This window comes from Salmo salar, chromosome ssa06, assembly GCF_905237065.1.
Source record: "Salmo salar chromosome ssa06, Ssal_v3.1, whole genome shotgun sequence".
Classification (NCBI taxonomy): domain Eukaryota; kingdom Metazoa; phylum Chordata; class Actinopteri; order Salmoniformes; family Salmonidae; genus Salmo; species Salmo salar.
The window spans coordinates 77,971,212-77,986,241 of NC_059447.1; the positions used below are offsets into that span (position 1 = coordinate 77,971,212).

Below are 15,030 nucleotides of genomic sequence, written 5' to 3' on the forward strand. Positions count from 1 at the left end.
GATACCCTTATTATTAGGAACCTGGTTGCAGTTCCTATGGCTTCCACTAGATGTCAACAGTCTTTAGAAATTGTTCGATGTTTTTCTTTTGAGAAATGAAGAAGTAGTCCTATTTATTGTAAGTGTCACTCCAGGTGGACTCTACTGTTTTGGTGCGCGTGAACTGGAGCGCGCCTCATGTTGTTTTTATCCGGTATTAGAAACAGTTTATTCCATCTTAAATTTGATCGATTATTTACGTTTTAGGGTACCTGAGGTTGGATTAGGAACGTGGTTTGAAATGTTTGGACCAAGTTTACAGGTAACTTATTAGATACTTTGTATGCATGTTGAAACCGGTGTATTTCTGAATCAAATGCGCCAAATAAATTGACATTTTTGGGACATAAAGAAGGACATTATCGAACAAAAGGACCATTTGTGATGTTTCTGGGACATTTTGGAGTGCCAATAGAAGACGATCTTCAAAGGTAAGGCATTAATTATATCGCTATTTCTGACTTTTGTGGCACACCTGCCTGGTTGAAATATGATTTTCACGTGTTTGTATGCGGGGCGCTGTCCTCAGATAATCGCATGGTTTGCTTTCGCCGTAAAGCCTTTTTGAAATCTGACACAGCGGCTGGATTAACAAGAAGTTAAGCTTTATTTTGATGAATAACACATATATTTTCAAGAATGTTAAATATTTGAATTTGATATTTTTGAATTTCGTGCTCTGCAGTTTCACCGGATGTTGGCCAGGTGGGACGCTACCGCCCCACCTGCCCATAAGAAGTTAACATTATGAACTCTGACATGTTGCCAAAAAAAGTGATCTGAAAACCACGCCCCTAATAGAACATGCCTCCTGGAAATAACCTGTGGATTACATTTAAAAAGACCCAGCTGCTGGGTCAGCTCCGCATGAAAGTGAATAAAAAGCCAACTGATGGTTAAATTAACCTATGTTTGGGTAATCCAAACAACCCAACGTGTTGGGTTATTTACGCATGTGTTCTGGCCAATATTTACCCAGTGCTGGGTTACCGAATAACCCAAATTGGGTTGTTTTTATCCCAACATTTTTTAGAGTGCATGTTTACATCACTATGTAATCTATCTATCTCCTTTCTCTGTTCTACCCATGCCAGTCAGATCTACCACAGAGTCTCACTGACTGACTGACTGACTGATTATTTATTTTGAGAGACACTTTTTGGTCCAAAATGGTCAGCTACCGAAGAGCCAAAAACCGAAAGGCAAAATGAAAGACACTATATTTGAGGATGGTTTATTAAATTAGGGTTGGGGGCTGTAGACACAGAGTGTTCTCCTCCAGAGACAAGTGCTAGCCAGTGATGGTACTAATGTCCCAGCCATGAAGGTTTTTAAAGAAATACCACTTCAGAGGGGTATCTCTCCAGACAGGGATGAAAGGAAGCCATTTGTTCTCATCCAAGTCACAATTTCTCCATGCTATAAGACATTAAATACATAAAAAATGAATCATCATTATCATGGCTATTGAGTGGATCTAATTCCCTTTCAAATCAACCGTCAATCCTCATTTGACTTTTCTCTTCCTAAAGGCTCTAGTGTTCTCCCATCGACCAGTCGGCCATGCCGAAGCTAGTAGACAACATGGTGTGTTGTCATCATCATCTACTGGGATTCATGTGTTTTCCAAACATCAAACTAGCTTTTGAATGCGCTAACAGAGACATGCTTGTGTGAAAGCATGTCGAATCAAACTGAACAGTTGTGTCTAACCAAAAGCCTCTAGTGTACATTCAAACAAAACAAGTGTAAAAACCATGGGCTGAAAGACAACAGTGAAGATTCACTCACCTGGCTTGTAATATAGTAGTTACAAAAGTTGGTTGGTTCATAGGGAACTAGGGCCGTTTTGTACTTTGTAAATTTATGCTAGTCATTTTAAGGACAAATACAATGACTGCTATGGGTTATGAATCACAACCGACTAAACCCCTCTAACCTTGGTTGGGATCTCAGGAATGGCATCATGGGAATGTGGTGGGATATTTAAAAGGGATAAGCTGTGTTGATTCAGAGCAGATGTGATGCCTCTATCTCCTGAGGCTAGGGCACATTTAGAGCAGAGGTCTCTCTCTCTCTCTCTCTCTCATTTCACCTTTATTTAACCAGGTAGGCTAGTTGAGAACAACTAGCCTCTCATTTACAACTTTTTTTCATTTACAAAAGATGAACCTAAGAGGCAATGCATCTGCTCTCTGATTGAGTTCATATGCCAACAATCAAGCCGGTTACATAAAATGGGGTTCATAGTCTTTAAAGCAGATATGACTTGAAATTGTCTCTAGTTGCTGTTGGCCTGTCTGTCACAACAGAAACAGCAGGTTGCTGGTGGCCTGTCTGTCACAACAGAAACAGCAGGTTGCTGTTGGCCTGTCTGTCACAACAGAAACAGCAGGTTGCTGTTGGCCTGTCTGTCACAACAGAAACAGCAGGTTGCTGTTGGCCTGTCTCCCACAACAGAAACAGCAGGTTGCTGGTGGCCTGTCTCCCACAACAGAAACAGCAGGTTGCTGGTGGCCTGTCTGTCACAACAGAAACAGCAGGTTGCTGGTGGCCTGTCTCCCACAACAGAAACAGCAGGTTGCTGTTGGCCTGTCTGTCACAACAGAAACAGCAGGTTGCTGTTGGCCTGTCTGTCACAACAGAAACAGCAGGTTGCTGGTGGCCTGTCTCCCACAACAGAAACAGCAGGTTGCTGGTGGCCTGTCTCCCACAACAGAAACAGCAGGTTGCTGGTGGCCTGTCTCCCACAACAGAAACAGCAGGTTGCTGGTGGCCTGTCTCCCACAACAGAAACAGCAGGTTGCTGGTGGCCTGTCTCTCACAACAGAAACAGCAGGTTGCTGTTGGCCTGTCTGTCACAACAGAAACAGCAGGTTGCTGGTGGCCTGTCTCCCACAACAGAAACAGCAGGTTGCTGTTGGCCTGTCTCCCACAACAGAAACAGCAGGTTGCTGTTGGCCTGTCTCCCACAACAGAAACAGCAGGTTGCTGTTGGCCTGTCTCCCACAACAGAAACAGCAGGTTGCTGGTGGCCTGTCTCCCACAACAGAAACAGCAGGTTGCTGTTGGCCTGTCTCCCACAACAGAAACAGCAGGTTGCTGTTGGCCTGTCTCCCACAACAGAAACAGCAGGTTGCTGTTGGCCTGTTTCCCACAACAGAAACAGCAGGTTGCTGTTGGCCTGTCTCCCACAACAGAAACAGCAGGTTGCTGTTGGCCTGTCTCCCACAACAGAAACAGCAGGTTGCTGGTGGCCTGTCTCCCACAACAGAAACAGCAGGTTGCTGGTGGCCTGTCTCCCACAACAGAAACAGCAGGTTGCTGGTGGCCTGTCTCCCACAACAGAAACAGCAGGTTGCTGGTGGCCTGTCTCCCACAACAGAAACAGCAGGTTGCTGTTGGCCTGTCTCCCACAACAGAAACAGCAGGTTGCTGGTGGCCTGTCTGTCACAACAGAAACAGCAGGTTGCTGTTGGCCTGTCTGTCACAACAGAAACAGCAGGTTGCTGGTGGCCTGTCTCCCACAACAGAAACAGCAGGTTTCTGAGAGGAACCATTTAAAGTTGCAGCTGACTACTAGACCAGCACGCAATTCACTTCACAGCCTCACTTAATAGTTGATGGTTTTAAAAATGGTCTCAAAATAAATGTTAAAAGTTCATTTATCCCATAATGTTTTGGTAATACGTTCTCAGTCCCCTGGGTTAGAGGAGTCGACTGAACGTAGGCTACCGCTTTGACATTATCAACAATGATTACCAGTTACCCATGGCAGCGCTGTCTGCTACTGTTACCATGTCCATGGGGCAGACAGACAGACCACTGAGTCTGGCACTGATAAGGACAGTACAGTTACAGTCTCTTCATCCAGACACACAGTACTCCTCAAGCACTTGATTAAACCCAGCAGCAATAATCTTACTATCCCAACTAAATGCCTGAAATGAGAGAGAGAGAGAGAGAGAGAGAGAGAGAGAGAGAGAGCGATGAAAAACAGTGAGTCAGTGTTTACCTCCATGGCGAGCGCGGCGGTCTGCTGGTCGTAGTGGTTGAGGTGGTTGGGCATGAAGGTGGAGTTATAGGGCAGCCCCTGACACAGACGCAGGGTGATAGGTTCACAGGTGAACATGCTGTGGCTCCCAGCTGCAGACTCCATGGGGATGGCCTCCACCACCGCTGGAGCCATCAGCATGGACACACACAGCACCCACAGCAGCTCCATGGTCCCCGCAGGCTGGTGCACGGACAGGGACAGGGTTAGGTGAAGAACCCAGGCTGCGGACAGGGACAGGCTGAATCATCAGCCTCATTCACAAAGCAGTAGGTTGTTGACGGAGAGCAAAGGGTTGGGATACAGGTAAGTGGCGATCAGGGGAGAGACTGAGCAAGTTCCTGGTCTCAGAGTGTACCAGTCTGTGTGTGTAAAAAGATGGCCGCCATGGCTGAGGCTGACTGTCTCCATCACCCTCTTGAATCATAATCACCTGAGCATGAGGCCTGGCTTTGGGTTGTCTGACCACAGGAGTCCCCTTCTCACCACATACACACTTTATAAACAATGATTTAGATCAGAGAGTGGATCCCTGCAATAGGTGTAGATGTCAAGGGATCTGGGGCAAAAATAGACAGAAACAATTAAGTACATTGTAGCCTGAATAATACCTGATTCCAAATGTCAATAATTGCACTCGATCTGACTAAAATTATTTATACATCTTTGCACAATATTTTAAGAGGCTCTTTACAAAAAAGTATCCATTATTGTCCTTTCATGACAATTAGAATATGGTATGTGGATATAGAATAAATTCATTAGTAAAATTTGTACACTAATTCTATCTATGTAGTAACAGTAGGCTACCATAATAGTCAGTGCTTTACTTGCGCCGGAGCAGTCCGGAGCGCCATACAAGCACTTCACAGTTTTGGGGAATTGTGTACCAGCTCCTCTATAAAACAAAGTAGACTATCGCCAGCCCAGGTTTACAGACTGAGGCAAAAAAGGTTGATCAAAGCAGAATGAAGGCGGGATCTGCATTAAATAGCAATGAGGAGTAGGCATTCATTTCCTGATGATGCTTTGTTCAAGTTTATTTACCGCTAATCTGTGAATCTGTTTGCCAACCTGAATGCGCGTGGTCCGCTGTTCCGAACTGTCAAATGAGGGTTTGTAAAGTCATGAAAAGATTATGGAAAGGTGTTGAAATATTTTTGTTAATGAAATTCATGAAGGCATACAATTGTAATAGTATCAATCATTTAAAGATCTACCTATCAGCCATTATCGAAATGACCCTTTAGTGATTGTATGTGTGTGTGCCAGTGAGGAGAGAGAGCGCGACATTTCAGCAGCAGGTATAAAATAATGGCAAACTAAACAGCCAATTCAAAACATAACTTGTAGCAGTTATCACGCTAGTTAACCATAGCTAACTAAGCATTAATGTGGTTGTGGCCTTTCCACTGGCACTAAATAAATCTGCACCATTGGAAAGCTATGATTCCCCTCTATTAAACGGTAGCCATGTAATTACGAAAACGTACAAAATATTCTAAGAATAAACTAATTGACAAATAACTTGCTGTGCATAGATCTCCCCTGAAACATGAACATTTGAACCTTATAAACATGTTTAGATAGATACCTTGCTTTGAAGTAGCCAACCGTATCCATTTGATCCCTGATTCATTGAATGAGGGAATTATTTTATAAAGACAAACGTATTTGGTTCTAATGTTGCAACATGTTATATCAAGGGTGTCAACCATCCTCCAGGACAGCTCATGTGTGTGCAGCCCAAACATCAACCGCCCAACAGGACCTCACATGCATGCGGAGGACCTTGATAAACAGACGTGGGTGTTTCAGGGCTGGATCAAAAGACAAAGCTGCATGGGTTCAGACACAGCAGCCTTCCAGTGTCAATAATGCTTACGTTTCGTGTAGGCTGTAATGATAGTCATGAGCAGTTGGTTAAAAGTCATGGAAAATGTGTATGAACCGTTAACAGTGAATGATCAGAGGTCTCTATCATAATTGAATGTGAACTTCAGTGAACATTGTTTAATGGACCGACATAGAAAAAGACAGCAGCACTTCTTTCATCCCAAATCAAGCACTTATAATAACATAGTTATAGCACAGAAATGTGCATTAAATCTTGTCTCTGTGGATATGCACACACGCTGTAGGAAGATAATTATTCCCAAAAGCTCTTTTCCACAGCATTCTTTAAAGAACAGCCAACTGATCATGCACTTTCAAATATGACACGTAAGATGACCAAAATGTTGACACAATATGTGATATAAAAAAAAATTATATACCGGTAGTGTAGTCAAATTACCGTGCGTAATAGCATTTACTCACGCCTTCGGCTGGCTTTTCGTGGATTACATGCTTAGAACAATTTTACAAAACTACCGGTAGACACAACAGTGATGACATAAAAGTGTAGTAGTTTTTATTTGTCAAAGCCAGCTGGCCACTCCACCGACAACGCGTAATGGCCAAACCAATATGATCCATTCCGACAAATAAAATGTCATGAAGCAGAACAAAAGATGACGGTTGAGCTTCTTCATCTCAACTGATGTTTAATGTATGAAGGCTAGTCTACATAAACTGAATCACTACAGGCGTATCCCGATGGTAAATTGTTACCACCATCCCGCCAGCTGTATTGGCAATACATGTGTTTGCAATAAACATACAATATTTAGGCGAGTGACAGAAAATATAATCAAATAAGGTTTACCTTTCTCTTGGTAGTTTTTTTCTACGTGTAGGGGTTTTCGCCGCTCCCGGAGCCCGTAACAATGAGTGAATAGCCCACTCCTCTACTCCTCTCCTATCAGGTTTACGAATGCGATAATGTTGTCGAAGAGGGAGAGCGCGCATTAAACGCGGACGCGCCAATTGAAACCAATGCCTTTTCTATCTTGCAGTAGTTGTGTGTAGCCCTATGAATATGTTCTAATATATACGCTAGCCTACTGAAAACAAAATACTATTTCAGTTTTGAAATTACAAAATTACTTTTTGAATTGGTTTTACACATTTGTGTGACCCACTGAAGGCCTATACCTGGAATAAAATAAAAACTATGTGGAGAACATATTTCTCTATTTTTTACGTTTTTATTTTATTCCAGGAAGAGGCCTTTAATGGGGCACACACACGTGTAAATAGTATAAGCTATTACTTCATATTGCAACACGATGCACATGCATGGGGCTCCTTGTGTGTGAGTGTGTGTGGATTGTATTTCGGTCGGTGGCAACAGCGCCACCCTTGTGTGTCAAGCGGTGTTTGTGCCGCTCATGTCATTGCTCTTGACGACGCAAAGCGGCGACGGTGACAGGGCTGGATAGAAAGGGGGAGGTGAACCCTAGGCAGGGACGCTGCCAGGGATTTTGGGCCCCATGAAAAGATATCACATTGGGCCTCACCACCACAGTCCACATCAACCCTGCACATTTGCTGTAACCACACTCCTCCAGAACCCAATCGACCCATTCAAAGCTTCTAATAACTCTAATTTTGCAGGCTTGCAACTCTCTTGTAGTCCAATATTTACTGTATGATATTTACTGACAGTGAGCTGTGAAAATATAACACTGTGCAGACATGCATGTAACATTCTGCATACAGTGGAATTCACTATTTGATGCAAGACTGATACCCTCTATAAGAAATGTGCTAAAAGCCATCTTTTACTGTCTAAATGTCATTTTAATGGTACAATTCTTGAATGGAAAATTCTCTTAACATTAATGAATAACTTAAAATAAATATAACTTAAATATACATTAACCTTTTCAATTAAAATAAATTAACATGATCATCTATAGAATGATGTAACAAACAAAATAATAAAATCAGCAGCAAATTTCCAGAACTAAGTATACATACCAACTAGAAAATAAGCAGCTGTAAAAGTGGAAATGGAAAATGGAAATGAAAAGGCCTGCTGGTGGCGCTAGAAGAAAGGTCAAGAGGTCACTAAATCAATAGGTTTCTTTCACTTGGGGTCTTGAATGTGCACAACAAATTTTATGGCAATCCAGACTGCAAAGCCTGTCCTGGGACATAGCGGACCTCAAATCGTTTAAAAAAAAATCCGTTTTAGTTTACTGAAAGCTCTCTCGCCACCAGCAACAGTCACAGGCAGTGTGCAAAATATATGTAAAGCAATGCACACTTCTCCAAAAATGCTTTGCAGCTGCATCTTACAAATTGCATTCAGGAGACCAAGCAGGGACAAGTTAGGGGGGAAAGTGGCACCATATCCAGTGTTCAGGTGTATTACTTCATGTTGAAACTCAGGTGTAAGATCTCTGGAACACTTCATGATCACTGGTTGGCACACAGAAGGGACTTTATCCTCACTAATCTGTCCAACTTTCAGAACAGCAGAAAATGATTCTACCATTTTTGCAGTGGTGTGGAACCTAGTGTCCAAGTCACTTATGATGTTGTCCATAGCAGTAAAAACAGTGTTCCGAAACACTGTTGCTGCACTGTCCTGAGCTGTCTCCTCTTGAGAGGTCACATCATGGAATCTCTTCCTTTTCCTCTGGCGGCTGTGTTCCTTGCTAAATTGAGGTGCAACATCCATTTGTGTAGCAGTCACTGTTGCCTCAGACAGGAGAGACTCCCATCCATCTCTAAGAGCCTGCATCTTTTCCTTTAAGGCTCTGATATTGGCTGCCTCCTGGTCAAGTGCAATTTTTCCTGACTGGAGAATCACATTCCTGTCCTCAATGCATTTCAGTACCTGCAATTATGCCAACTGGCATGTCATTCAACACAATGCTGCTCACCTCCTTCTTCAGTTGGGAGTAGGGCTGGTTCAGGGCTATGGGGATGGGGAGACAGGGCTGGTTCAGGGCTATGGGGATGGGGAGACAGGGCTGGTTCAGGGCTATGGGGATGGGGAGACAGGGCTGGTTCAGGGCTATGGGGATGGGGAGACAGGGCTGGTTCAAGGCTATGGGGATGGGGAGACAGGGCTGGTTCAAGGCTATGGGGATGGGGAGACAGGGCTGGTTCAGGGGTATGGGGATGGGGAGACAGGGCTGGTTCAGGGGCATGGGGAGACAGGGCTGGTTCTGGGGGATGGGGAGACAGGGCTGGTTCAGGGCTATGGGAATGGGGAGACAGGGCTGGTTCAGGGCTATGGGGATGGGGAGATGGCTGGTTCAGGGGGATGGGGAGACAGGGCTGGTTCAGGGCTATGGGGATGGGGAGACAGGACTGGTTCAGGGCAATGGGGATGGGGAGACAGGGCTGGTTCAGGGCTATGGGGATGGGGAGGAAAAAAATGTACCTAATGTTCTAATATTTTTTTTAGGGCCCCTGTCAGTCACAGGCCCTTAGAATCTTCCCAACTTTTCCCCCCCATACGGCGCCCCTGCCCCTAGGTACAGGGGCGGAGCCAGAGGTGTGTCCGGGGTGGCACTGGACACCCCTGACATCTGATTGGCCACCCCGGGTGGCAGCCCAAAATGTAATTTGCTACTGGCAGTTTGAGGCTGATTGACATCTCATTTCAACTCTTATTGAAAGAGTCATTTATTTTGACGTTCGGCGACACATTTTCCAAATCGAGGAAGAGGGAATATTAACGTTGGTTGTGAGATACAGGAGAATAAGAAGAACATACAGAAGAAGAAGAGAGAAGAATTCCACAGCTCCACAAGCTCTTTTCGCAATTAGCGAAAGCATCATATTTGAAGTAAGTTTTAAGGTTTAGCATCAGGTTATTTAATTGTTTTTACCTTTATTTATACAGGTTTTTTCTCATTGAGATAACATCTCTTTTCCAAGAGAGACCTGGTCCAATAGCAGCAGAGGGAACAACGTTTCAGACAAAACAACTTACATACACTAACACAACATTAAACACAACTAGAAACACAGTGCTGTGGCCAGACCTAAAACCTGATTACATTCCATTTAAGATGTTGTTTTCTTGGAAGTAGGTCTTTAGCTGCCTACTAACTAAGGACTCCAGTACCTTAGACAGTACAGACAATTTTGATGTTTCCTGAACAACTTTTACGAAAGTTGAGTCGCTATGTAAATTAACGTTAGACCTTTGGCTCCATTAACAGACAGTTGATCAGGTAAGAGAGCTCGGTTCCCAATTTAGCCTAACATTATGTTTACATCTGTGCTAGTTATACACGCATATACAGCGCAGTGTCATAAGTTACAGTATACAAATGTGTTCAGCAAGTTAACATTCAGCAATTTGAAATCCATTAACTCAGTTATATTTAAGTACTTGAACTCAAAACGAACAATTGTTATAACGTTACTCAAAAGATTACCACAATTTGCAGATAGCCTGTCTGATATCTTAAAGGTGCAAGAAATTATAGCTAGCTAAGTTACTTGCTGCAGAGTAGGGCTAGCCATGATCTAACTAGTAATTTAGGCTGGTAGTTTATTGTACAGGTATGATAATGGGGATTTGTAATTAAGATTGAGATTGCACTAAAATGTGGGTAATTGGATGCTTATATGTAACCATAGACTGTCTTATTTTTGTATAGGGTCAATTAAACATGAAAAGAAAGGGAGATATCAGACTTCTTTTTAAAGAAGAACAAACAGGCAGATCAGGTGCAAACAGACCCCAGAGCAGCTCCCTACCTGAGGCTAGTCAGAGTCAGTGTGGTCAGACTTCACAAGGACCCAGTCTATCACCACCAGGTCAGAGCAGCTCCCTACCTGAGGCTAGTCAGAGTCAGTGTGGTCAGACTTCACAAGGACCCAGTCTACCACCACCAGGTCAGAGCAGCTCCCTACCTGAGGCTAGTCAGAGTCAGTGTGGTCAGACTTCACAAGGACCCAGTCTACCACCACCAGGTCAGAGCAGCTCCCTACCTGAGGCTAGTCAGAGTCAGTGTGGTCAGACTTCACAAGGACCCAGTCTATCACCACCAGGTCAGAGCAGCTCCCTACCTGAGGCTAGTCAGAGTCAGTGTGGTCAGACTTCACAAGGACCCAGTCTACCACCACCAGGTCAGAGCAGCTCCCTACCTGAGGCTAGTCAGAGTCAGTGTGGTCAGACTTCACAAGGACCCAGTCTATCACCACCAGGTCAGAGCAGCTCCCTACCTGAGGCTAGTCAGAATCAGTGTGGTCAGACTTCACAAGGACCCAGTCTATCACCACCAGGTCAGAGCAGCTCCCTACCTGAGGCTAGTCAGAGTCAGTGTGGTCAGACTTCACAAGGACCCAGTCTACCACCACCAGGTCAGAGCAGCTCCCTACCTGAGGCTAGTCAGAATCAGTGTGGTCAGACTTCACAAAGACCCAGTCTACCACCACCAGGTCAGAGCAGCTCCCTACCTAAGGCTAGTCAGAATCAGTGTGGTCAGACTTCACAAGGACCCCGTCTACCACCACCAGGTCAGAGCAGCTCCCTACCTAAGGCTAGTCAGAATCAGTGTGGTCAGACTTCACAAGGACCCCGTCTACCACCACCAGGTCAGAGCATCTACCAGGCAGTCAGTCACATACCCAGTTCACAATTTAAGTTTAGCTTCAGCTTGTAATAGATGATTTTGTTAGATTAAGCTTCACTTTAAAATGTTGGTTGTTGATTCATGTATGTTCTTGTTTTGATGGCTGTGGCATTTTTATTGTGTTCAGACAGTAATGGTTCTTGTGTTATTTTAATGTAATAGATGTATCAAGGGAGATGTCATCGAGCCCCTACCAACTGCATCAAGCACCAGATATGCTGTTCCAAAAGGACCCAATGGTAGGCCAGGCCTATACTTTAAACTACACATTTTAGTTAGCAGCTGTTAGTATCTAATCTTGTGGATCCCTTAATTATACATTTCCATGGAGATATGACACATTATTTAACGTGTATTTCAGACATTTCAAGATCCAGAGAAGAGGGTCCTGTACTGCCGTGTTTGAAAACATTTCCCAGAACTCAGCATGGTACTAGGAAAAAGGCTTTCAACAGCTCCTGCTATAAGGACAATTCATGGCTTGAATATTCTGTAAGTCAAGATTCAACTTATTGTTTCGCCTGTAGGCATTTTTCTCTGCCCAATGCACCTGAATCTGCCTTCACATCACAGTCAGGTTGTTGTAACTGGAAAAAGGCGCTGTTTTTTTAGATTCTGGGTTTAAGCTCCATTCGAAGGCAGAGCATCATATCAATGCTATGTATGATTGGAATCAGCATAAAAGGGCTATTGACAGCAACTCATCAATGTTAATGTCATAACTGACGACCGGAAAAAGAAAGTGGAGGAAAACTGTACTTACAGTTGAAGTCGGAAGTTTACATACACCTTAGCCAAATACATTTCAACTCAGTTTTTCACAATTCCTGACATTTAATCCTAAGTATAAATTCCTTGTCTTAGGATCACCACTTTATTTTAAGAATGTGAAATGTCAGAATAATAGTAGAGAGAATGATTTATTTCAGCTTTTATATCTTTCATCACATTCCCAGTGGGTCAGAAGTTTACATACACTCAATTAGTATTTGGTAGCATTGCCTTTAAATTGTTTAACTTGGGTCAAATGTTTTGTGTAGCCTTCCACAAGCTTCCCACAATAAGTTGGGTGACTGAGTCAGGTTTGTAGGCCTCCTTGCTCGCACACATTTTCTATAGGATTGAGGTCAGGGCTTTGTGATGGCCATTCCAATACCTTGACTTTGTTGTCCTTAATCCATTTTGCCACAACTTTGGAACTATGCTTGGGGTCATTGTCCATTTGGAAGACCCATTTGCGACCAAGCTTTAACTTCCTGACTGATGTCTTGAGATGTTGCTTCAATATGTCCACATCATTTTCCCTCCTCATGATGTCAACTATTTTGTGAAGTGCACCAGTCCCTCCTGCAGCAAAGCACTCCCACAACATGATGCTGCCACCCCGTGCTTCACGGTTGGGTTGGTGTTCTTCGGCATGCAAGCCTCCCCCTTTTTCCTCCAAACATAACGATGGTCATTATGGCCAAACAGTTCTATTTTGTTTCATCAGACCAGAGGACATTTCTCCAAAAAGTACGATCTTTGTCCCCATGTGCAGTTGCAAACCGTAGTCTGGCTTTTTTATTGTGGTTTTGGAGCAGTGGCTTCTTCCTTGCTGAGCAACCTTTCAGGTTATGTCAATATAGCACTCATTTTACTGTGGATATAGATACTTTTGTACCTGTTTCCTCCAGCATCTTCACAAGGTCCTTTGCTGTTGTTCTGGGATTGATTTGCACTTTTCGCACCAAAGTACGTTCATCTCTAGGAGACAGAATGCGTCTCCTTCCTGAGCGGTATGACAGCTGCGTGGTCCCATGGTGTTTATACTTGCGTACTATTGTTTGTGCAGATGAACGTGGTACCTTCAGGCGTTTGGAAATTGCTCCCAAGGATGAACCAGACTTTCTCTAAGGTCTTGGCTGATTTCTTTTGATTTTGCCATGATGTCAAGCGAAGAGACACTGAGTTTGAAGGTAGGCCTTTGAAATACATCCACAGGTACACCTCCAATTGACTCAAATGATGTCAATTAGCCTATCAGAAGCTTCTAAAGCCATTACATCATTTTCTGGAATTTTCCAAGCTGTTTAAAAAGGCACAGTCAACTTAGTGTATGTAAACTTCTGACCCACTGGAATTGTGATACAGTGAATTATGAGTGGTTGGAAAAACTGACTTGTGTCATGCACAATGTAATGTCCTAACAGACTTACCAAAATGATAGTTTGTTAACAAGAAATTTGTGGAGTGGTTGAAAAACAAGTTTTAATGACTCCAACCTAAGTGTATGTAAACTTCCGACTTCAACTGCATCTACCGCTTCATGTTTTCTGATCTGATGTAAATTTTGTTGGAAGTGGTTTTATACTCTGTGGAAGAAGGGGTGGCTCTATGACGACGATGTAAACGTCTGTACTCACGGGGGCGTGGCCACTAACTAGGTAAACTTCATATGAAAATCCATACTCCCATTTAGAAGTCTAACATCACATTTCATCTTTTCACAAATAGTTTCATATGCGATCATATACGTTTCATAACATTTAGATGTAAACCCCAGAATTGAGAAGTGTACACAACCAGAGACACAGTAATGTGTGTTTCCTGTCCTTCATGAGAACACCAAATGAACCACACTCGACATGACTGTCCCTTAAGTGTCCATGGACCACTCCCACATTCTCAAAAACATACATTTGTTTAATTATTTAAACTTGATGTCCAAGTGTCTCTCTGTGTTCCACAGTTTACATTCCAATCTCAAACACTACAGAGAATAGAGGCAGCGTATTTTCCAACCGCCATAAAACAGCCGACTTCCCGCTCTCCCCCTCTACGAGAGAGCATGCTGTAGAGCTGACCCACTGTAACCTGATCCTTCAGATCGTCACAGGAGATTTATGACGAATACATACGAAACCACACTTTAATATACTGTATTATGCCATGCCCCATGTTAGTGGTATCTGTATACCTGTGTTGGCAGGTGAGTTGGCACTGGGAGGGTATAGTTGAATTGGACCAGCTGTGGATGCCCAAGTGTCTCAGACTGGGCTGGTGCATCAACTTTGTCCCGACACCGTTTGAACAGGGAGTCTGGAAGAGACACTACATAGAGACAGTACTGGAGCTCCACATCAGCAAACCTAAGGTGAGTGATTGGGGGCCTGGACAGTGTTTAAAACGACTTGTAAGGAACAGACAGTTCCTGTGACAATGTGTGTGTTCAGACTCCCTCAAAGCAGTAGTTCATCATCCCAGAGGTGACGCCCATAAACACTGTGACCTTAAACCAATAATAAAGTATCCTCAGAGAGATGGGCGATGTTCAGTGAGAGATGGGCGATGGCAGCACCACGAGGGGGTCCCAGCTGAAGGGGCTGCCCACTTGGAGGGGTACAGACATACACCCCAATGACACTGGGATTGAACTATCTAGAGAATCTGGACCCCATATAGCAA

At 43.7% G+C, this 15,030-nt stretch overlaps 1 protein-coding gene and 1 long non-coding RNA gene across 6 annotated transcripts in view; one reads left to right on the plus strand and one right to left on the minus strand.

Annotated features, from left to right (window-relative positions):
- LOC106608120 (frizzled-3) overlaps positions 1–7,271 on the minus strand; it is a 45,094-nt gene extending 37,823 nt beyond the window's left edge. The window contains exons 1-3 of one of the 5 annotated variants that reach the window (XM_045721036.1): positions 6,801–7,269; positions 4,527–4,652; positions 4,055–4,276 (exon numbers count right to left, since the gene is read on the minus strand). In XM_045721036.1, coding sequence (XP_045576992.1) covers positions 4,055–4,264 — 210 coding nt within the window. In that variant the 5' untranslated portion in view covers positions 4,265–4,276; positions 4,527–4,652; positions 6,801–7,269. Of the gene's footprint in view, positions 1–4,054; positions 4,653–6,800 lie in introns of all 5 variants that reach the window. The other 4 variants (XM_045721038.1, XM_045721037.1, XM_045721035.1 and 1 more) reach the window with 4 other exon arrangements.
- Positions 7,272–9,606: 2,335 nt separating this feature from the next.
- On the plus strand, positions 9,607–12,185 carry LOC106608129 (uncharacterized). The gene is made up of 3 exons (XR_001329388.2): positions 9,607–9,782; positions 11,746–11,822; positions 11,945–12,185. It is a non-coding gene; the product is annotated as an uncharacterized lncRNA (long non-coding RNA).
- Positions 12,186–15,030: the final 2,845 nt, after the last annotated feature.